Below are 23,333 nucleotides of genomic sequence, written 5' to 3' on the forward strand. Positions count from 1 at the left end.
ATAATGATGGTTTAAAAATTCAAGAATTCTAAATATTTGGATTATTTCAGTTGTACTGTTCATTTGTTGTAGCGTGTTTGTACCTTCTATTGGCCCATTTATTATAAAATGGTGTGGATAATAACATCTTAAATATAATTATAAGTTTAATGGGCAACATGATACATTAGCATGTGATGTAAGTAAATAGGACTTATACTCAACTTTGTAAGATTATTTATTAGTTATGGATCTTGATTTGTTATTGTCTAGTCAATTGTATGTCACATTGTGCATCTAACGACTTCCTCGTCTCCCTTGAGACCACTAACATATGTATAATGTATTATAGATTTATTTCACGCCAATTTTCAAGTACTATCAATATAAATCAAGTTGTCGAGATTATTAAGAGATTCGGTACTTACAAATGCACACAAAATTGTTTATTGGTGTAGTCCCCATGTATGGTGTATATATACTACGCAGTTTATCACATAGCAATAAGTGTAGATCCTGAATTATGATAAGTTGATAACTACTATAAGTAAGACTTTCAATTCGTCTATATTTTATATAAATCATTATTGTATCATCAAAATTTATATGAACATATTCAAACCTTTAATGTACATTGTAAAAATAACTTGTGATCGAATTATTTGTTAAAATACGTAAAAATGGCAATATGATTAACCTGTGTACTAAGTTATAACGCGAATGCTATCAATGATCAACTTTACCCTTCAGCCTCATTTATTATACTTTGGCGTAAGGTTTTGTATTTAGATAGTACTTCAACATAAGAAGTGAAACTTGTAACTCTATACGATTGCACTAAATCTTTAGAAACTCACTTGGAACTTTTTTCTATGCTAGTTGACAAATAATTAATCACTAACAAATGGCAGTCCATAGGTAAATAGATGTTAAAAATAATGTTTTACATCTATTCTAGTACAATACTAACTTTGTTGTGTTTTATATTTTGAGTTATGGATTAAGGATAGTTGGATACCCCGGATGCTTTGGGCTGTCATTTGGATGGGCTTGGAGTTGGACCCGATGCTTGGGCTTTAGAGTTTCAAAATAAAGAAAAGAAAAAAGAATGCCACACTCGACATAGTTTTCGGTTACAAACTTTAGACCACACGTACATGTTTTCGGAGGAAAATGAGCACCACAATGAGCTGCACACCGGGCCCCTCGTTTTCGTGCTTGTTTTTTTAGGGCTTGTTGTATACACAACGAGGTTGTGTGGGTTGACTGTCCAATTATATGGTTACTTAACACTACACCACTTAATTTGAGCTTTGTAACGATGCATTTTATCACTACATTTTTTACAAAACTAGTCATTGCTTATTAGGATGAAACGTGTCAGAAAATGTCCAGTTGTGCTTAGTTACCTCTACGCGTAGTACTGTTCAAGAGTCAAGCCAGGGTGGTTTCAAGCTCGAGCTCGAAATTAAATAAGGCAGCTCAGTTAGGCTTGAGCTCAATTTTGAAGATAAACGAGCCATGACCCGAGCCGAGCTTGGGTTGATTTTGACTCGATTATAAAAATAAGCAACTCAGCTCAGATTGTTTAAAATCATGTTTTTTAGCTAATTTTATTTAAATTTTTATCGAACTAACAAGTCAAAGCTTTAAACCATGAGCTTTTTAACAGGTCTTATAACAAATTAAGTTAATTATTAATTAAATTTAGTTAAATTCGTAGTATAAAACGAAATAAAAAAAAGGTATAAAAGGAAGAAAAGGGCATAAATTGGCAGTCTCCAGCTCCGCCACCACCGAAGGCGGCGACACACATCGGTTATAATCTTATTCCGGCGATAACCCCAGAGGACTTTTAACCTAACTGAGAATCTGTGAGCTCTTGTTTCTTTATGATAATAATTTTTGGAAGCTGTTTAATTCGATTCGATTATTGTTGTTTGTGCTTAATTTGCTGCAACAGTTTTCCTGCTTTTTTTCTTTCACTGTTTGCTACGTTATTGTATTATTATTATTATTATTAATCCTTGCTTAATACATTTGTTTTCGTGATTCCTGCTTTGATGATTTAAAGCTTCTTGATTTCTTATCCAACATCAGTTCTTAAATAAACCCTGCAAAAGTAAATCATTCCATTAATGAATATATTCTAATTCTAGCAGGATTCAATGGAGGAGGGTTTAGACAATGGAGATGATAGCAACATATTGATTATGGCACCAAAGAAAAAGAATAAATCCAAAGACAAAACTTCAAAACAGGTATCAGTATGTATGTATGTATGTATGTCCCGACATTTTTTACATAGGTTTTGATTTTGAATTATTTACATCTTTATATACAATGTGTTTATGTTTTTATTTTTGTTAAGGGACCTCTAAAGTCAAAAAAGAAAGGAAAACTTAAACAAAGCAACTCCCAGAAGAGAAAGCTAAAGAAACTTGAGGTTTGTACATCATTTATTGTGTTCAATATTAGTTCAAGTGCGACTGATTTTTTATTGTATGCAGGAGGACAAGGAGAAATCACTTCTTTTATCTAAAAGCCTCGTAACATTAGAGTATGTGATGCTTTTCTTAACAGGATTTATTATGATTTTTTAATTTTTAACATTTTTTTAAACTTTTTAGGAAATACAAAATTCAAGATGATGCGTATTCACTCATGTGGTCTTCACGCAATTTGGGCCAGGTTGAAACAGCCCGTGAGAAACGAAAAGGGAAGTGCAATTTGCTAAAACGGGTCTTGTATTGCAACATAGTGACCGACCTTTAAAGAGAAGAAACAATACAAGTGAGTCAACTGAAGTCGACTCTGATCTAGTCAACACAGAGGACGTTTCAGGTCAACCCATGAACGAAGAGATTGAAGTCACAAATGTTGAAGTTTCTCCTTTAAGATCTTCTCCTGAACCACCATGTAACAATGGAGCTGATGCTGATGCTGATGTCGCTGGTGCATTGGACCCACCTTCATTTGCTAAGAAACTTGAAAACGAGCATAACGATACTTCTGTTCTAGAAGATTCTAAACCTCCGTTTACGAAATCTAGCGGTTCTGAAAGCATGGCAAAATCAGTGGTACGCTTTATCGAATGTTTAGCTTTATTTTTAAATATTTCATTAATAACAGGTGTGTCAATCAACAATTGTGCGAACATGACCCATATTTATATTAGTGTCAAAAGCATCAACCCTAACCCACACACACTTCAAATTGTGTAACCCAAACATGACCTGTTTAACCCGTTTTAGGGTTAGCATGTAATAATCAAGTTGTAAACTTTTTAATCGGGTTTCATAGGTTGTATAAAATGTGTAAATGGGGTGGTAGGTTGATCTGTTATCCTGTTTAACCAAACAGGTTGGTGTGTCGACCTGTTTACTAAACGAGTTAAACAGGTCAACCCGAACGTGACTCTTTTAAATTAAATAGGTTAACCTGAAACACGGCCCATTTATCTAAACGTGTCGAGCAGGTTGGCGGGTTGTAAAAAAATTAAGTTGTAAACTTGTTAATCGGGTTGGTGACTTGTATTAAAAGATGGGTTAAACAGGTCATAAGCAGGTTAGTAGGTCTAACTGTTTAACTAAACAAGCTGGCAGATCAGCCTATTTAACTAAAATGGTTAAACAGGCCAACCTGTAAACTGAACATGATCTGTCTAACCCATTCATCTAAATGCGTCGAGCGGGAAGGTGGGTAATAATCAAGTTGTAAATTTGGTAATCAGGTTTCATGGGCTGTGAGAAAGTGGGTTAAACATGTCGACATGGCTAACCCAAAACCTGTTTATTTTTATGTCATGTCGGGAATTGCCACTCCTAATTATTACCCGGCTTGATATGTTACAGAAGGTAGTTGCTTCCACAAACCGTACCGTTTCTTCACCGAAACGTGTGGCTACCCCCATAGTGATTCAAGTATCAAGACCAAAAGAAGTTGAATCCAAGCGGATGGATCTTCCAATAGTCATGATGGAACAAGAAATTATGGAAGCAATATATGATAACATTAGTGTCATCATATGTGGAGAAACCGGGTGCGGTAAAACAACACAAGTTCCTCAGGTAAACTTATGTTATCGCATTTGAGTTTATCATTATTATTATTATTGTTATAACTGTTGCGTGACATGTGGCATTATGCAGTTTCTGTACGAGGCTGGATTCGGTTCAAAAAACCATAATACTCGAAGTGGGATTATCGGTGTGACCCAACCGCGCCGTGTGGCGGTTATTGCAACTGCAAGGCGGGTGGCTTTTGAGCTTGGTGTTGGTCTTGGGAAAGAGGTCAGTTTTCAAGTTAGGCACGATAAGAGGATTGGTGACAGCTGTTCAATTAAGTTTATGACCGATGGAATATTGCTTCGAGAATTACAGGTTTTTTGTTTTATTGTGTTTTAGTTGTAACTATTATTGTGTGTTGATCTCGTGTTTATGTTGCAGAATGATTTTTTGTTGAAGCGATACTCAGTTCTAATATTGGATGAAGCTCATGAAAGGAGTTTGAATACGGATATACTTACCGGGATGCTATCTCGCGTTATAGTAGAGCGCCATGTAAGCGGGATTTATTATTTTTTAATAAAATTAATTAATAATATACTAATAATAATTAATAATTAGGGTGTGCATGGGTCAGTTTTGGTCTCAAGCCCGTACCAGAAACTGAAATTTCGGCTTTTAAGTTTTTGAAAACCGTTCAGCTTCGGTTTTTCTGGTTATCATATGGGCTTGAAATTATTGGGACTAAAGAACATTGGCCCAAAATAATGAATTTGGGTCTAAATCTTTTTGTTGATTAATAACTAATTTATTCTTACACATTTGAGCCAACATACACTATTTATAAAATTCTTATAAATTGCTAAAATTTAAAATGAAAATCCACAAATTCGTTTTGGCCAGTTCGATTATTTTGGTTTTGGATTGGTTTTCATGCATATTAATTGATCTTGTGTTTTAATGGCAGAAAATACACGAGCAGCAAAAAGCATACGAGGTTTCAACCGGAAAAACGATTACAAGCGACAAGAAAATATTTCCGCTAAGATTAATATTAATGAGTGCTACCATGCGTGTTGAAGACTTTGTGTCAGGTGGTAAAATCTTTTCGAACCCGCCACCTGTCATTGAAGTGCCAACTCGACAATATCCCGTGACAACACATTTTTCAAAACGTACCGATATTGTGGACTACATCGGTCAAGCCTATAAAAAAATATTATCAATTCATAAACGACTTCCACCTGGCGGAATACTTGTGTTTGTGACGGGTCAACGGGAAGTAGAATACTTGTGAGCTTCGCAAAGCATCTAGTGAGCTGACCAAGAGAAAGTCAAACGTAGGTACGGTTGTCACGAACGAGAACACGTGTAAAGATTTTGATATTAAAGAGATCGATGAGGCGTTTAAGATCGAAAACCGTGAGCAAACCGACCGATTTGGAGGTGAAGGTGAAGATGAAGATGATCGTGACATGTCGGATGATGATGATGTGTCATTTGATTCGATTGAATCTGATGAAGAAAGTGATTTGGAAGAAGTTGTTAAAGATTCGGTTACTCAAGAAAATGAATTTGATAATGTTTTAACGGGAAACGATAACTTTAACGCGTTAAAAGCTGCTTTTGATGCTTTATCTGGAAAAACAACCATAAAATCTGATGACAATTCAACCCAACAACCTACTGCTGACGTGTCACCTGGTGCGTTGTCTGTTTTACCCTTGTATGCCATGCTTCCTGCATCCGCACAACTTCGTGTGTTTGAGGAAATTAAGGAAGGGGAGCGGTTAGTGGTGGTTGCTATTAACGTTGCTGAAACGTCTTTAACGATACCAGGCATAAAATATGTGGTTGATACGGGTCGAGAAAAGGTTAAATATTATAATTCTTCAAATGGGATGGAGACGTATGAAGTGCAGTGGATAAGTAAAGCTTCTGCAGCCCAACGGGCTGGAAGAGCGGGCCGAACTGGGCCGGGCCATTGTTATCGTCTTTATTCTTCTGCTGTGTTTAACAACATATTTGAAGAGTTTTCGACTGCTGAAATATTGAAAACGCCGGTTGATGGTGTTGTGCTTCTCATGAAATCCATGGGTATCAAAGAGGTTTTATTTCTAAATTTTAATCTCATATTTCCTTGGTCAAAATGGCAGTTTGGTGATTTTACATCTCATATTTGTGATTTTTTTTCTTTTTGTATTAATTTGATTCAGATTACAAAATTCCTGTTCCCGACACCGCCGGAAGCCAAATCCTTGCATGAAGCTGAACTTTGTTTAAAATCTTTAGAAGCACTCGATTTTGACGGGAACTTAACGCCTTTAGGCAAATCCATGTCACACTATCCAATGAGTCCACGCCATTCGCGTATGCTAATTACCGTTATTCAATTCCTGAAAACCGGTAACGGGCCCACAAGAAGAAACTTGATTTTAGCATACGCGGTTGCATCCGCTGCAGCTTTAAGCTTGTCAAACCCGTTCGTAATGCAGTTCGAAGGCGGTCAAACCGAAAACGATGATGACAACAAGGATGATAAACCTAAAAGAAGAAAACTAAAAGAAAATTCCAAGAACGCCCTAGCAAAGTTTTCAAACCCGACAAGTGATGCGTTAACCGTAGCTTACGCATTACAATGCTTTGAATTATCGGAAAACCGCGTCCAATTTTGCGACGAGAATTCGTTACATTTAAAAACCATGGAGGAAATGTCAAAATTAAGAAAACAGCTTTTGCATTTAGTGTTTAACTAGAAGGGGTGTATTTGGAATGATGGAAATGTGGATGATGTCGAACGGGCTTGGATGGTTTATAATAATAAGCACCCATTAATGTTGACCGAAGAGGAGCTTTTGGGCCAAGCCATATGCGCTGGCTGGGCCGATCGGGTCGCTAAACGGGTCAGAGGCGTTTCCGGGTTATCGGAACAAGACAGGAAGGTAAACGCAGCTCGTTATCAGGCTCACAAGGTAAACGAAACCGTGTTCCTTCACCGATGGTCGTCGGTTTCTCGAACGGCACCTGAGTTTATGGTTTTCAGTGAACTCGTTGAGCGGAAACGACCGTATATTCACGGAGCCACGAGGATAAAACCCGAGTGGCTCGCGAGATACTCGAGCTATCTGTGCAGCTTCTCGGCCCCGCTTGTGGACCCGAAACCTTATTACGAACCTCGGACCGACATTGTTTATAATTGGGTGAGTGTAACGTTTGGTGACCGGTTATGGGAGCTTCCGTTGCATGGTCAACCGGTCAAAGATGAGAAGGTTAAGGTTAATGTGTTTTGTTACTCTTTGCTTGATGGGCTTGTGTTGCCTTGTGTGAAACGGGCTCGAGAGTTTATGGCGGCCCAGCCCATTAGTGTTTTGAGGCCCGATGCGGAGGGCCATAAGAGATTTGGGAAGCTTGTTTTTGAGATGAGGAAAAGGGGTATTGATAGTTGTGAGATTTTAAGGAAGGTGTGGGAAGAGAATGAGAGAGTTTTGTATCACGAGTTTTTCGATTGGTTTGAAAAGGGATCTGATAATGAGTTTAAGAAATTATTATGGAAAAGTATGCAGCGGGAGGCGCGGTTAGATCCTCAGGAACGGTTTGTTAAAGCGGTTAAGAAAGAGAAGAGTAGAAAGACTAAGAGTTAATTAGTGGTGGTTTGGATTATATTTGTTGTGTTCTTTTATATGTTTGTTAAAGTTGCATTTTTTTGGTATCTGGCACTGCAACATGTTTGTCTGCAGTGTGTAGTTAAAAACCATAATTTAAACAAACTTTTAAGGTATAACCCATTCATTTCTCAATCATAAGTTATAATTTTGGCACAAAATTTTGCACTTTATTTTCCTTGATCACTTCGTAGTCTAGCTCCATTCACTAAATCTTATTCTTATTTACTTCATTTTTTATGTGAAGAAACGTGGATCGACTCACTGGTAGACGATCAACTTTTCTCGGGTATGAGTATGCTATTTCACCGATGGTTCTCCGGAGTATGAATTCTTCCACCTACAAAACGAGCAGCACCGTGAACTTACCCCTCAGAAAGGGACAGAGGGGTCCTCATTGGGGTAACCCTCCGGTGTGAGAATAAGAGATTGTAGGAGAAGATAATAATAATCTGAGAGTGAGTAAGGAATTGTAATGTATTTTCTTGCTTACCTCCCCTTGTGGAGGTGGTGTGGTATTTATAGTGTCAGGGTTTCCAATGATTGGGCTCAGATCCCATTAGGGCCTTTTTGGCCTCCTCCTATTGCTTTGCGCCACGTGTCCTTAGGACACATGGTGCTTTTTCATTGATTATTCTCTGACCCAGGTATTTCACCTGACCCATGTGCAATCACGTGGTAGCACATGGGTTTTGCTGAGTTGTCCACCTTTCATTGGCAGCTGTCAACATCAGCATATTCTTATTCCTTAAAGGATACCTTCTGGAAGGTTGTCTGACGAGCACAATCAAGGTTGTCCTTATCCTGATTTGGATAAGGACGAGGTTGATTATGTGCATATGTGATATGCGCCTATCCTGAGGATGCGCGAGGTCTTCTCTTTATTCTCACGCGCAGATGTTTCATGCGCAGATGTGATATGCGCAAGCATATGTAATATGCGCCACGCGCAGATGCGCCACGCGCAGATGTGATATGCGCAAGCATATATGATGCGTGAGCATGTGATATGCGCCACGCGCAGATGCGCCACGCGCAGATGTGATATGCGTGAGCATATATGGTGCGTGAGCATGTGATACGCGTGAGCATATGTGATGCGTGAGCATATGTGGTATGCGCCATGCGCATAGGTTTTGGCTTTGTGCCTTCATGATATCTTGATTTCAAGCCTCTTGTATATATCTTGTGGGTTGACCCGCCCCGCTCGATGTTAAGGCGGGTACATACCTCTTCAAGCCCCCCAGTCTAATGTGTGTCTTGTCTCGCGCGAGCGAGGTAAGATAGATATTAGACTTAATAGTTTTCTCTTTTAATAGGGTTTGTCTTTTCCTTTTTTATTTCTTATCGTTGCGCGAAATTCTATCCTTTTGGTTGAAATGAATCGTCTATGTACGTGGTTGGTTGGTGCTGACATGCGTCAGAGATGGAGACATGTGTCAGACTTTTCGTGTGCTCGAGGTGCTACAGTTGCCTTTCATGTCCCCTCACACAGTGTCAGGAACACGTGTCGCGCTCGTGTTGGCCTGCACATGCGAGTGGGGGCGCGTGAACTTTGATCAGTACCTGTTTCGTTCCCTTTCATGTCCCCTCACACAGTGTCAGGAACACGTGTCGCGCTCGCGTTGGACTGCACCTGCGAGTGGGGGCGCGTGAACTCTGATCAGTACCTGTTTCTCTCTCTCCTGGGCCTATAAAAGCAAGCCTTTTAAGTTGTTATTCTTCATCTTCATTATTATTTCAGAGCTTTTTCTTTCCTTCCATTTTTATTCCGATTAAGGGCCTGTATTTTGCTTCCAGATTTCCGTTCTTGAAGTAACCTCTGTTTGATTCACAGTTGTATGTCTGATAACCCAGACACCATAATCTCCCCCAGCAAACGCCGTGTAAAATCATTAGTCATGTCCACTTTGAAGAAGACCGGCAAGGGAAAACGGGCTGCCGAGGCCTCGTCGGAGGAGGTGGGGAAGGGCAAGACAGTGAAGAGGTGGGATGAGATTCCCTGCAAATTGAGACAGTCTGATTTCGACAGTCTCATCGCCTCTCAGGGTTTTCTCCCTGAGTACGGCTGTCTGCTCCCGGCGGCCGGGCAAACGGCGGCAGATCCGCCCACTGGCTATATCTCCTTATACTGCCATTTTTTCACTCACTGCAACCTTCGTCTCCCGATGACAAGGTTTATGGGTGCGCTGCTTCAATTTCATGGGATTCACATATCCCAAGTCCATCCTTTTGGACTTGTGCGCATGACTCATTTTGAGTTCATGTGCAAAGCTCAGCGCGAGGAGCCCACCCCTCGGCGTTTTCAATATTTTTATAAGCCAAAAATCCAAAATTCTTGGTTCTCGTTCATTCCTCGCAGTCAGAAGGTCAAGTGCTGCACTGTTTCCTTCCAAAGCCTTCATGACTGGTCTGAGAAATTTTTTTATATTAAGGCTGGTGTGGTTCCCATCCGCATGACCATGCGCGCGATCACTTCTGCGCCCGCGGATGAGAATGTTCTTAAAAACCCAACTGGCGCATGGGTTAATAAGTTGACTGCTGAACCATCCCCCGCCAAGAATATTTGCGAGGAGGCGCTGGTGGGGGTTGGTATGAGCAGGAGGTGGACCGACAGCGCGACTGAGCCTGTTATCCAAGTTGATGGCTTATGTGAGTTATTAGCTCATTGCATTATTTCTGCGCGAATATAATTCGTTTTGCTGATATCATTTGTTTTGTTTTATGCAGTAAGCAAGGAGTACGTCCACGCCGCCTATGATGAGCATATGGAGGGTGGCTCTGTCGCGCTGGGCGCTGGGGAAGTTGGTTTCCCCGATCGCTTCGATGATATGTTCATCCCTGTTGATTTGGGATTTTGCTTTGACAGCGATGCGCCTGGTAGGCCTTTGTACTTATGCTTATGCCTTTAGAATACCAAATTTGGTTAACATTTCTGTTGCACGTATTGTAGATGCGCTCGAGAATTATGAGCTGGAGCTTGCGGAAGAGGAGGTGGAGGAGGAAGCTGAGGTGCCACAACTCAAGCGTAAAGCTAAAGGGAAAACTGGCGCAGGGGCCAATAAAAAACAGAAGAAAAATGATGCCCCTGTTGCTCAGGATCCTCCTACCCAAGCGAAGGGACTTGAGAAAACCAAGGGGTTTACCTTCAAGTTTTCCTCGTCTTCCTTGCCTCTGGGTGTGGGCAGTCCTCCTGTCCACACGAGGTATGGTGCCGCCACCTCCTCTCTTCGCGCGGCGGAAAAGGGAAGCGGCGCTGCGCCTGCTGTTTCCTCTTCTCCAACAGGTATACTTTGTTTATACTTTGTGGTTTTATGAGCGTGATTCCGATAGAGTTATTAATGAATCTTTGCTCACTCAAATGTTTGTAGAGCCGGCGACCTTGGTGGATCAACCTCAGGCGCAGCAAGGTACCGAGGCTGCGCCGAAGGTTGCTTTGAAGTCCCCTGTTTTACCCTCGAAAAGGGGGAAAATGGACTTCATGGCGATGTTTAACTCGCGAACGGCGGTGCGCCAAGGTATATATTGCGCTTTTATTTTCTGACTTTTTTCTTTTAGATCAAGTCATGAATCATTTCTCTTTGTTGGTTTTTTCATAGGAATTATAGCTGGCACACAAGCTGCTGGCGGCACTGCTGGCGCCGGCGCCAGCGCCGTTGGTTCTGCTCCTGCTCCTACAAGCACTGAATCTCCCCTCATTGGGATTACTAAGGAGCAGGAGACTGTTTTACGCGCTGATCTAGCGGCGTCGAGACCTCCCTCACCTCCTCCTGCGCGCAGCCCTCCTCGCGAGACTGGTTTTGATTTTTCCTAGTCGCAGGAGAAAAGACCTGTTACAGAGGATGATGAGGAGGTCAATTTTGAAGACTCCGATGGTGGCCGCGCAAGCCCTGTAGCGCCACGAGATTTCGTGGCGCAGCCTTCTCGTGGGGCTGGCGCTGACTTTTCTGCTTGCTCTTCGCAGGTATAAGTTCGTTTTGCTCCGCTGCGCGGACTTCCATATTAGTGTTTAGATGACTAGAACGTTGCTTTGTGTTTGCAGGAAGCCGATCACATATACCGCCCTGATGGAATATTACTGAGGATAGCTCATTTCAGTCCATGGGTGTGTGTGAAGACTTCTGGGCTCACTCTGTGCCTCAAGCTAAAAGGAGGTTTCAGGAGGACCGCGCTCGCGTGGACTTGCTCAATGACCATCTTTTTGCTGGGTCTGCGTTCTTTGCTGCCTCCCAAGAGCTTCGCTATGATTATGTAAAGGTGCGTGATGCTCTTGCGGAGGCCAAGCAAGAGGCTAAGGTATCTGCTTGGAATCTTTCTGACGCTCGAGAGAGAGCTGAGAAACTCCAAGCAGAACTCAGCGAGAACCGAGCAAGTGCCAACGCTGCCTTCGTGAAGCGCGGGCATAAGCTGCAGGCTGCGCGGGAGAAGCTGCAGGCAGCAGAGGCGGATGCGGCCAAGTACGCGCGGCGAGTGCGCGATTTGGAGCTAGATGCAGAGGCGCGTGATCAAACTCTTGTGCAGGCTATCACTGACAAATCTTTATTAGAGAGTGAGGTTGCGCGCCTGAAGAAAGAGCTTGAGGCCGCGCGGGCAGAGAAGGATGAAGCCCTGGCGACGGCAGCGTCTGGCCAAGAAGAGCTCGATGCTGCGCGAGCGGAAAGGAATGAGGCCTTGGCGGCAGCAGCGTCCGACAGAGAAGAGCTAAAACAGACCAAGGAAACTGTTGAGTTGTTAAACTCTCAGATTCCTGCTCTTGAGACGTCTGTTTCTTCCCTCGCGCAGGATCGCCAATGGCTAGTCTCACAGGGTATGACTCGTTGCGCTTATGCGATGAAATACTCAGACGAGTTTCAGACCCTTGTGAAACTAGCCATTGGCAAGAGATTCCTGATTGAAACGGGTTATGTAGTCTTCAATGGTTTCATCATTCCTGCGCACGCAGTGCATGATGTCATCGGGGTCGCGCGTGTGTCTGCGCTGCTGTACGAAGTGAGCCTGGAACTTCTCCAATAGCTCTTCGAACCCATCGATTTGTCCAGTCGGCAAGCTTTCGAACCAGACACGCGCTGCGCCCGTGAGGCAGCGAGCAAACATGTGACACCATGTTGGCATCGTCCAGCTTTCTAGGTTTCCAGTGTTGTAAAAACCTTGTAAGAAATCGTCTGGATCAGTTGTGCCGTCGTACTTGCCCTAACCACTTGGCATCTTGGTTTTGTGCTGAATGGGAGCCTTCGCGATGCGCTCAGTGAATTTTGAATGCTTCACCAAGATGGCTGGCCTGTATGGTGTGGTTACGTCCACTTGCCCTCTCGCTGGTGGGTTGTACGGTGTGTACAGATCCATATCGGCTTTGGCTCCAGGCGCTATGTTCATGTGCGCGCGGAGCTGTGAGCCTCCTGCATGAGTATCTCGCGTCTTTCTCATGCTGTGCACTTCTTCATCACTAAAATCAGCGTGTTCAGTGTGAACAGAGTGACCATCTTCCGGCGCGCGCGCGCGCCCTTTTTGTTGTTCCTTGAATGGTTTGGTTATTAAATGCGAGCCTTTGTGTTAAGTCGGCTAACTTTTTGTGTTTGACCAGCTCATTGTATTTGTCCATTAAACGTCGTTGTTCGTTTATGAGCCATTCTTTAGGGTCATTGGTTTCAACTTCTGGACCCATTGGTCCTTTTTGTTTCGCGCCTGTCAGATTTTGGAACGTGAAATCGTCTGGAGGAGTTTCAGTCTGGCTATGAGGAGTTGTGATGAAGGGATGGTTACTGGTGGTGCGCGCAGAATCACGTGGCACCCTCAGAAACTGCTGTCCCTCATTAACATCCTCAAGCTCAATATCCTCCAGAACTTGATCGCTGTTTCGAACACCAGAAACCATGGTGAAGTTTTTCAGAGAGAACTGATGAGATGGTGATTTTGTTGCCGTTGTAACAGGTGATGGCGCCAATGAAGAAACGTGGATCGACTCACTGGTAAACGATCAACTTTTCTCGGGTATGAGTATGCTATTTCACCGATGGTTCTCCGGAGTATGAATTCTTCCACCTACAAAACGAGCAGCACCGTGAACTTACCCCTCAGAAAGGGACAGAGGGGTCCTCTTTGGGGTAACCCTCAGGTGTGAGAATAAGAGATTGTAGGAGAAGATAATAATAATCTGAGAGTGAGTAAGGAATTGGAATGTATTTTCTTGCTTACCTCCCCTTGTGGAGGTGGTGTGGTATTTATAGTGTTAGGGTTTCCAATGATTGGGCTCAGATCCCATTAGGGCCTTTTTGGCCTCCTCCTATTGCTTTGCGCCACGTGTCCTTAGGACACCTGGTGCTTTTTCATTGATTATTCTCTGACCCAGGTATTTCACCTGACCCATGTGCAATCACGTGGTAGCACATGGGTTTTGCTGAGTTGTCCACCTTTCATTGGCAGCTGTCAACATCAGCATATTCTTATTCCTTAAAGGATACCTTCTGGAAGGTTGTCTGACGAGCACAATCAAGGTTGTCCTTATCCTGATTTGGATAAGGACGAGGTTGATTATGTGCATGTGTGATATGCGCCTATCCTGAGGATGCGCGAGGTCTTCTCTTTATTCTCACGCGCAGATGTTTCATGCGCAGATGTGATATGCGCAAGCATATGTAATATGCGCCACGCGCAGATGCGCCACGCGCAGATGTGATATGCGCAAGCATATATGATGCGTGAGCATGTGAGATGCGTCACGCGCAGATGTGATATGCGTGAGCATATATGGTGCGTGAGCATGTGATACGCGTGAGCATATATGGTACGTGAGCATGTGATACGCGTGAGCATATGTGGTATGCGCCATGCGCATAGGTTTTGGCTTTGTGCCTTCATGATATCTTGATTTCAAGCCTCTTGTCTATATCTTGTGGGTTGACCCGCCTCGCTCGATGTTAAGGCGGGTATATACCTCTTCAATATGCTAATATGAACAGAGTGAGATAATAGAACTGGATAACAGCTTGTGCTAAAAATGAGGTTAAATTGTTGTGGTTATGACTTATGAGTGAGTTATTGAAGCAATGTATTAGATTAGAAATCTCATATAATAAATAGACTAAATAGAGTACTGGTAAGAAAATATAATAAATGTAATATAAAATAAGAAAAATTACCAAAGTAACAAACATAGTACTTCTATGTGGCGTACCTTCCTCTACTAAACTAGTCACACCGTCCTTTTACTCACTAGTAATACACTTAAGAGAATATATATAAAGTGAGGGGATTTTATAGGCAAGAAAAAGCTAACTAACTTTATAAAACAAAATACATGACATAAGGCCCATACATACGGATTAATCCTAACTAACCCCTTTAAGAGTGATTAAACTCAAACAACACACTTAAAACACTATTTATAAAATAATACTCAACACACATTGAGAGATTCTTCCACAATTCCATTTGTATAGTTTGTGCAAGGTCCTGGTAAGAGATTTTGTGCCTTCAATTCTTTCCATAGTAGCTTTTGGAGGTGTCCAAAAGCTCACCGAGACTTGAGGGGATTTATCTTGTAATTGATTTTCATTTGGATTTTTTGAGATTTTTTGGATTTCGTTTGAGATTTCCTTCTTTTTTATTTGTGATACTCCTAAAAACATTGGCTTCAAAGTAGTCGTTGGTGGCTACTTTCATTCTTTTACACAGGGGTGATTTGCCGACCATAAGTTCTCTCTTCTCAAGTTCTCAGGACAACAGTATCCAACTTGGTGGGGTCTGCATTGTTTGTTAACGCTCTCTCTCTTTTGATTTACAACCAGGCTTCGTAAAAGTTAGCTTTGAAAAACCAACTTGTTGGATTCACATTAGACCAAGACTGGATAAATGTGGCAAGGGTTCTGTAAACTCTTATTTGGCCTGTATGTGAGTATACCCTGTGTTTCAAGTATTTCAATACTTGAAAACTGAGATACCCCCATTACTAGATATCAGCACAACATACAGGTAGTGAATCAGAACACAAATGAACTGATGAGATAGATGAGAAAGTGAGATGAAAGAAAATATTCTTTGCATGCTATGATCTTTACAAGTTTGTAGCCTTCTTGTCTACCATAGTTAAAACCACGCCTTGTTTCATAGCCTTACCAATTACCATATCAAAAACACAAAAACAATTGGTTACGATAAGCTTATGTAGTTATGTTTTAAGCACATTCAGATTTAAGTTTGACTGTACAACCAACTTTAGGTTGTAAACAAGTTTGGCCTTATGCTCAACAGACAAAAGTGATAATGAAACAAATCAGAAAACAAAAATTACTGCAAGTGCCACAAGTATAGCCAACATTAAACAAAAGTACTACAAGTAGGCAGCCACGTCTAAATAAAAGTGTTTTATAAGATAACAAAAACAGCAACAAGCATGTCAAAAAAGTAAACCAAACAACTAACAAAAACATCAACATATTCTTCACCTGCCTCACTTCTTGGATTTCTTTGGTGCCCTGCCAAAAAAAACAAACAAACATAAACATGTTACTAAACCACAAATTCTTAATCCAATATTCCAACCTTGGCATGGGAAAATAATTAACATTAAAACTTACTGTGCAGCCGGCTGTGATGCTGGAGCAGCCGCTGGTGCAGCTGCCGGTGCTCTCTCTTGTGGGCCCTACATAAAACCAAAAAAACAAAATAAATCAAAATGCAAGTATAAAGATTAGTCATTGAGAAATCAAACAACTAATGTTAAAAGCAACAAACCTGAGCCAAACGTTCCTCTCTACGTGCCAACTTCCTTTCCCTGCTAGCCTTGTTCTTTGCACGCTTGGCCTCAAACTGGTCTGATAGTGTCTTCTCACGGGCCTTCTCAGCCTTAGACTTGTGAATACTTTCCATGAGCACACGCTTGTTCTTGAACACATTACCCTTCACCTTCATGTACATGTCATGGTACATATGCTTGTCGATCTTCTTTGCCTCACGGTACTTGCGAAGTAACCGCCTCAACACTCTCATCCTCCTCATCCACAATATCTTAGTTGGTAATCTAGCCTCACGAGTACCCTTACGTTTACCTAAAGTATGTTACAAAATTATACTTAAGAGTTAGAAAAGTGATTAGACTTCCAAGATAGTTTCTTTTATATCAACCAGGCCGAAACTTTTTACCATATCCTGAGTGACGCCCCTTTCTTTTCGCTTCCTTCATGCGGCGAGCCCGAGATCGCGAGTGAATCTTGGTTGGCTTCCTGATGATAAACCCATCCTTAACCAGCTTTCGGATGTTCTGACCTGTGTTTATAGTTAAAAAAAGCAAAAAAGTTAATATGACATTAGGTAAAAAGAGGCAAATACAAGAAATCTAGAGTCTACAAAACTGAGTTAATATCCTACACATCAAACAAAAGTATAAACTTCTAACCATAAACAAAAAAGCTAATCATTTTTCAACATAAAAACACTGAATACAATAACTTTAGCCAGCAATTTCTAGCCACAGGCTCCAAAGTAACATTTAAAATACATATCATACAACTTCCAATTACAAGATTAAACTTATGATTAAGCTACAGATTTAAACTAAAGTATTAAACAATATGTATTATAATTGTTAATAGATTCCAGGTTTAATTATCACACTGTGACATATAAACAGTGCATTAGATCCAAACAAGCTAAAAAACAGCTTCAAACAGCTAAAGGGATCGATTCAATCAACTAATAATATGAATTCAATCTGAGATACAAAATCATACTAGTAACAATCACCGAAGACTGTAATTAATTAAAAATCAAAACGAATACATAATCGGAAAGTAGTGTTTACGTGAATTGGCCATGGAGATTTCATTTCCTTCATTTGGATCCAACCAAACCTTGCCTCTGCCGCACTTGAGCACACTGGCGGCAAGCCTCTTCTGCAGCTTCAGTGACACCATATCTTCGTCTCGTTCCGAGCCTCCTAGGGTTTGTGGTACCACTGATTGTTAACCTCCTACCCACCCACCCTGAATCTATTAGGGTTTACATTATTATTATGGGCTTTTCTAAATTCTATGTTTGGGCCTTAAAACACAAGACCATATAAAAGCCCAAAACATATTAGAGCCCATATAAGAGTATCCAAGTCAATTTGTTATTTTAGCATCGTGCTAACCAATAATCATCCACTATGTTTGCACCTACCAAATACATGGGAATTAATAATGCTAAATGTTTGTTAAATAATGATTTAATTGTATAGATCACTTTAGATAGCATATCTATTGGCTATAAATAGGATACTAAGGTAAGGCATTTATAACACACTATAAACATTGTTCTTGTTTTGAAGTCTCCAAACATAACCAACAAGATGGAAGCGAATACCACATGGTTTGGTTTGGTTGTGCTTTTGTTGGCGGTGTTTGCAATGCTTGTGTCTGTTTCGGCTGATACTAGTTATGGAAAGTCACAGCCCGAGGGATATGTGTAACGCCCTGGAATTTGACTGGTAGACAAAAATCAAGGAATCATCGGAAACTATACACCTTGGGGTTCTGGACGATAAGTTCGGAACCCATATCATTGGAGAAATCTGCTTTTATCATTTGAAATGTTTATTTTATAAAACGACATTTACGCCTGGAAAATATTAATTTTTATGCTTTTGAAAAATAAAATGTTCTTATTTAAAAAAAAAAAAAAAAAAAAAAAAAAAAAAAGATTTTAAATAATTATTCGGAAAATGGTTTATAAAAGTTTTGCTGAAAAAGTTTTAGTTTGTTTAAAAACTTATGAACTCGACTAGTCTTGACCCGTCGGTAGCCTAAACCCGAACCCGAGTCACCCGAGTATTTAAGCGGAAAATCAAGTATTCTTACACCATCTCTTTCATTTCCACCAACACTTCCCACCCAAACACTCCCACTTCTAGAGAGAGAGTAGTGAGAGAAAGTCATCCAATCTAAGATTCGAGTCCACCAATCTGTTTATCGTTGTTGTCGGTAAGATCTTCTTGAAAATCATACGTTTTTACAACCAAAACCCGCCCCGAATCGAGCAAAAACTCCGACTTTTGTGTCAAGTGTGTTCTTGGTCAAAAACCGTCATTTTTGGTGTCAAAATGCAAGCTTTTGTGTTTAAAAGTACTAGGAATCGATACCCCTTTCAATCCCGAGCATTTCCATGTCAAAAACTTCGATTTTGGGTCAAAAATCTGGAAAATCTGGAAAACCCGTGGGTATCTCCGTCGCCCAGCTTGAAGGAGTCGAATCAGACTCATTCGATCGAACCAGTCGATCGAATCAGTCCAGTCGATCGAACCAGTCGATCGAATCAGTTCATTCGATCGAATGTGTCGATCGAACCAGTCCAGTCGACCGAATAGGAAAGCAACCGAATGGTCTCCAACTCATTCGACCGAACGAGCTTCGTATTCGATCGAACGTCTGTCTATTCGATCGAATGAGTGTCTATTCGATCGAATGTGTTTCTATTCGATCGAATGTGTGTCTATTCGATCGAATGTGTTTCTATTCGATCGAATGTGTGTCTATTCGATCGAATGTGTGTCTATTCGATCGAATGTGTTTCGATTCGATCGAATGTGTTCCTATTCGATCGAATCAGGTCAGAACCAAGCTGTTTCGTCTTTAAAACCTAGTTTTTGCTCGAGATCGTGTAAGGCTTACACTCTTAGACTTAAACTGCGTTGTTAACTTATTATGTCCTTGTCTAGACTTAGAGGATCGACGTTTGACAGCACCCGACCGCCCTAGCAACCACACCTAGTCAACAAGGTGAGTTCATAGCCCCCATTTTTCTTTTAAAGCCTTTCAAATCATTGGGGGTGAAAACATGGTAAATGTACACGTTTTGACAAAACCCATTTATTCAAACATTACTTATCATAAACACTTGACAAATCTTTTGCAAACAATGAACATTGGGAAAACAAGTAATCATGGCAGGTTACGCGTACCTTAACTTTCTCGGAAGTTGTGTATGCATAATCAAATATTCAGGAGTAAATATGGGAATCACTCAGCGTTTAGGGAACATTAGACGTTTGGAAATCAAAGTCATGTACCCGTTATACTTTATCATGAAAACACATTATTCATTGGTCAGTCTTGTGATCGTGTGAACAGTGGCAATATAGGTCACAATAGTGCATAGGTTTGATCTCCAAGTGGTCGATTGGTAGACAGGCCGTCACTAGATGTGGGATTCTAAAGTGATCGATTTAGAATACACGTGACCTATGGGGTTCTTAAGTGTTCGATTAAGAATCCGAAGGATCTTTTAAGTGTTCGATTAAGGATCCGAAGGATCTCCTAAGTGATCGATTAGGAAATCCAAGAGATACTAAAGTACGCTTTAGAATTCTCTCATGGTACCCAAAGTGATCGATTTGGGTTACCATCAAGGAAATCAAGTAGCATAGTGTGGTCTTGTGTGGGGTCGATGTCAGGTCTTGTGTGATCATTATGCATCATTATCATTTTTCATCATGGCATGGTTACATATGATTCTTGGGTATCTTATACATATATCCTTGATACCGTTCCTCCTGCATGCATGGAAACAATAATTGGAATCTTTATACGAAACTCTTGCAGATTCAGTTGAGATGATAAGCATACCAAGCATAGTAGGATAAGTTGTAGGAGTGGTGGGTTAGCCGATGGTACACCCTATATATAAACCCCTACAACTTAGCCTAGTATGCTTGTGTAGGGCTTATCACTACAGTATTAGTTAACCTATGAATTCACTCATCTACTTTTTGTAGTTGACGTTTTATTACATGTTTTCAGGAAATGAAGCAGGAAGTAGCTAATAGCTGATAGAGGCCTTAGAGAGATGAAGGCTAGGCTAGGAGTTGTTTGGAAACTTGATATTTTGTATTAAAACAATTTGTTTCATGTTACCTGGATGATGTAATATTTGACAGTTTGGTTATGTTTATGCATTTAGACTTTTATACTATTGTGCTCAATCAATCACGACCTAGTCGCCACGCCTCGGTTTTCCGCCATTACGACCGGGGTGTGACAGATTGGTATCAGAGCCAATGGTTATAGGGAATTAGGAAACCGACCTAGACTATAACCTAGGACCCTTAACTCTAGATAATTCATGCATCACTATCACACGCCCACACTTATGTGCTTGCTATGTGCTTATGTGCTGCATCTTTAATTGTGTCTATCGTAGCGATGTATTCTTTGGCTATTCCTTATCCTGTTATTCTTATTCCCGGTATCATTCTTGCGCGTTCTTTTTCTTTTTCAGAATGCCTCCTCGTCGCTCGTCCGTTAATGCTGACCCTGCTGACCTCGCTGCCATCATAGCGCAGCAAATTGCAGCAGTTCTTCCGGGTCTGGTTAACAACCTAAGGCAAGAAGGAACCTCGGGTGCGCCACAAGCCCCAGAACCGAATCCTACTCTTCAGGCCGACAGGCTCTATAAGGCTTTTACTAACACTGGGCCTACGAGCTTTAATGGATCCGAGGGAGCTGCTGGTCTTCTCCAGTGGTTCGAGAAAGTCGAAGCTTCATTCAACATGTGCTCTTGCCCGGATGAACTCAGGGTCAAATTCGCGGCGAGTATGTTCCACAAACGGGCTCTCACGTGGTGGAATATCGAGATTAGAACCAGGGGGCGAGACGCGGTCTTAGCCTTGCCCTGGGCCGAGTTTGTTGAGCTAGTCACGCAGGAGTTCGTTCCGAGAACCGAACTCCAGAAATTGGAGGCTGAGTTTAGGGCGCACACGATGAAGGGCGCCGATCACATGAAGTACACGGAGAGATTTCATGAACTCTCCCTATTGGTGCCCCACATGGTTACCCCAGCTTCACGCGCTGTCGAGCAATACATCAGCGGTCTTCCGGACTCTATGAGGGGCATTGCGGTTGCAGTTGACCCCACTACACTTAAGGCAGTGATCGATCTCACTGCCCGTTTGACCAGGGAACAGCTCAGGTCCGGTGTTTTGCATCAGGATAAGGGCAAATTTTCCGATGGGAAAGCGAAAAAGGGGAACAATAGGAAGCGGAAAGCGACCTACTTAACTGCGATCACTGGTGCTACGCCTATCAACTCCATGGCCCCCGTTTCAGCCGCAACAGTTCAGGGAAGACCGAGAAAGGAATATACTGGGCCGCATCCCAAGTGCAACTTATGTTCTTATCATCACCCAACAAGTGAGTTGTGCCGCAAGTGCACAAATTGTGGACGATTCGGACACCTGGTGGAGCGCTGCAGGAGTCCTGGCAACCAATTGGCTGTGGGGAATGCTAACCCTCAGCCTAACCCTGCTCGAGGCTGCTTCGAGTGTGGCGCGATGGACCATTACAGAAATCGATGCCCTCGCGTCACCAACGTTCCTCCGGCTCGCGGGAGGGCCTTCACCATTGGAGCTGCCGAAGCACGCCAAAACCCCGATGTTATTACTGGTACGTTTACTCTTAACAACAATTGGGTGTCTGTCCTATTTGATACAGGAGCTGATAGGAGTTTTGTCTCTTGCGAATTGGTTCCTTTGCTGAAATTAAAAATTTCCGAGTTGGAACCTGCCTTGGTTGTTGAACTTGCTAGTGGAGAGTCCACACAAGTGAGGTCTGTCATTCGATATTGCACCCTTACTCTTGTCACCACATCGTTCAGTATTGACCTTATACCTTTTCGTCTTGGAAGCTTCGATCTAGTTGTGGGAATGGACTGGCTGTCTAGCAATCGCGCGGAAGTAATCTGCGCCGAGAAACTTATTCGTATCCCTCTGTCTTCTGGTGAAATTCTAACCATTCAAGGGGATAGGTCGGGTGGATGCCTAAGAATCGTTTCTTGCTTAAAAGCCAGTCGGTACCTTCAAAAGAAGTATCCCGCATTTCTAGCCCGTGTTACTCTCAAGGAATCCAAAGTCAAGAGACTGCAGGACTTCCCTGTCGTGCGTGAATTTTCTGATGTTTTTCCCGATGAGCTGCCTGGACTTCCTCCTAGCAGGCAGGTGGAATTTCGTATCGATCTTATTCCTGGTGCTCTCCCTGTTGCTAAGTCTCCTTATCGTCTAGCTCCGCTGGAACTTCAAGAATTATCGAATCAGCTTCAAGAACTTCTTGGCAAGGGATTCATTCGCCCTAGCTCGTCTCCATGGGGAGCCCCAGTACTCTTCGTCAAAAAGAAGGATGGGACTTTCCGTATGTGCATTGACTATCGGGAGCTTAATAAACTGACCATCAAAAACCGGTACCCGTTACCGAGAATTGATGATCTCTTTGATCAGCTTCAGGGTGCTACGTTTTTCTCTAAGATCGATCTGCGTTCTGGTTACCATCAATTGCGTGTTCTGGAAGAGGATATCCCGAAAACTGCGTTCCGAACTCGTTACGGTCATTACGAGTTCATGGTTATGCCTTTTGGAATGACCAATGCCCCCGCCATTTTCATGGATCTGATGAATCGCGTTTGCCGTCCATATCTCGACCAGTTTGTCATTGTTTTCATAGACGATATTCTCATTTATTCTCGTTCGAGGACCGATCATGAGCTTCATCTCAGGCTTATTTTGGAGCTTCTCAGGAAGGAACAACTATATGCCAAGCTCTCCAAGTGCGAATTTTGGCTAAAGGAAGTTCAATTCTTGGGACATGTTATCAATGTCGACGGCATACACGTCGACCCTGCCAAGGTAGAAGCCATCAGAAATTGGGTAGCGCCTAAAACACCTACC

The 23,333-nt window shown here is 41.9% G+C and overlaps 1 protein-coding gene and 1 pseudogene across 2 annotated transcripts; one reads left to right on the forward strand and one right to left on the reverse strand.

Annotated features, from left to right (window-relative positions):
* Positions 1–1,735: 1,735 nt before the first annotated feature.
* On the forward strand, positions 1,736–7,720 carry LOC143564219 (ATP-dependent RNA helicase DEAH13-like; annotated as a pseudogene). The gene is made up of 10 exons (XR_013140815.1): positions 1,736–1,853; positions 2,139–2,240; positions 2,351–2,425; positions 2,490–2,539; positions 2,610–3,059; positions 3,834–4,049; positions 4,131–4,361; positions 4,428–4,541; positions 4,954–6,094; positions 6,203–7,720. The product of XR_013140815.1 is annotated as an ATP-dependent RNA helicase DEAH13-like (transcript).
* An 8,207-nt stretch (positions 7,721–15,927) lies between these two features.
* LOC143564217 (large ribosomal subunit protein eL19x-like) lies at positions 15,928–17,604 on the reverse strand. The gene is made up of 5 exons (XM_077051563.1): positions 17,445–17,604; positions 16,787–16,909; positions 16,379–16,692; positions 16,222–16,286; positions 15,928–16,119 (listed from the first exon to the last, which is right to left on the reverse strand). The coding sequence occupies exons 1-5, from the start codon at positions 17,554–17,556 to the stop codon at positions 16,095–16,097; spliced, it is 639 nt and encodes a 212-aa protein (XP_076907678.1). The 5' UTR covers positions 17,557–17,604; the 3' UTR covers positions 15,928–16,094.
* Between the last annotated feature and the right edge of the window lie 5,729 nt (positions 17,605–23,333).

This window comes from Bidens hawaiensis, unplaced genomic scaffold (assembly GCF_021521415.1).
Source record: "Bidens hawaiensis isolate Kalapana, Puna unplaced genomic scaffold, B.hawaiensis_p1.1 tig00021834_1, whole genome shotgun sequence".
NCBI lineage: Eukaryota > Viridiplantae > Streptophyta > Magnoliopsida > Asterales > Asteraceae > Bidens > Bidens hawaiensis.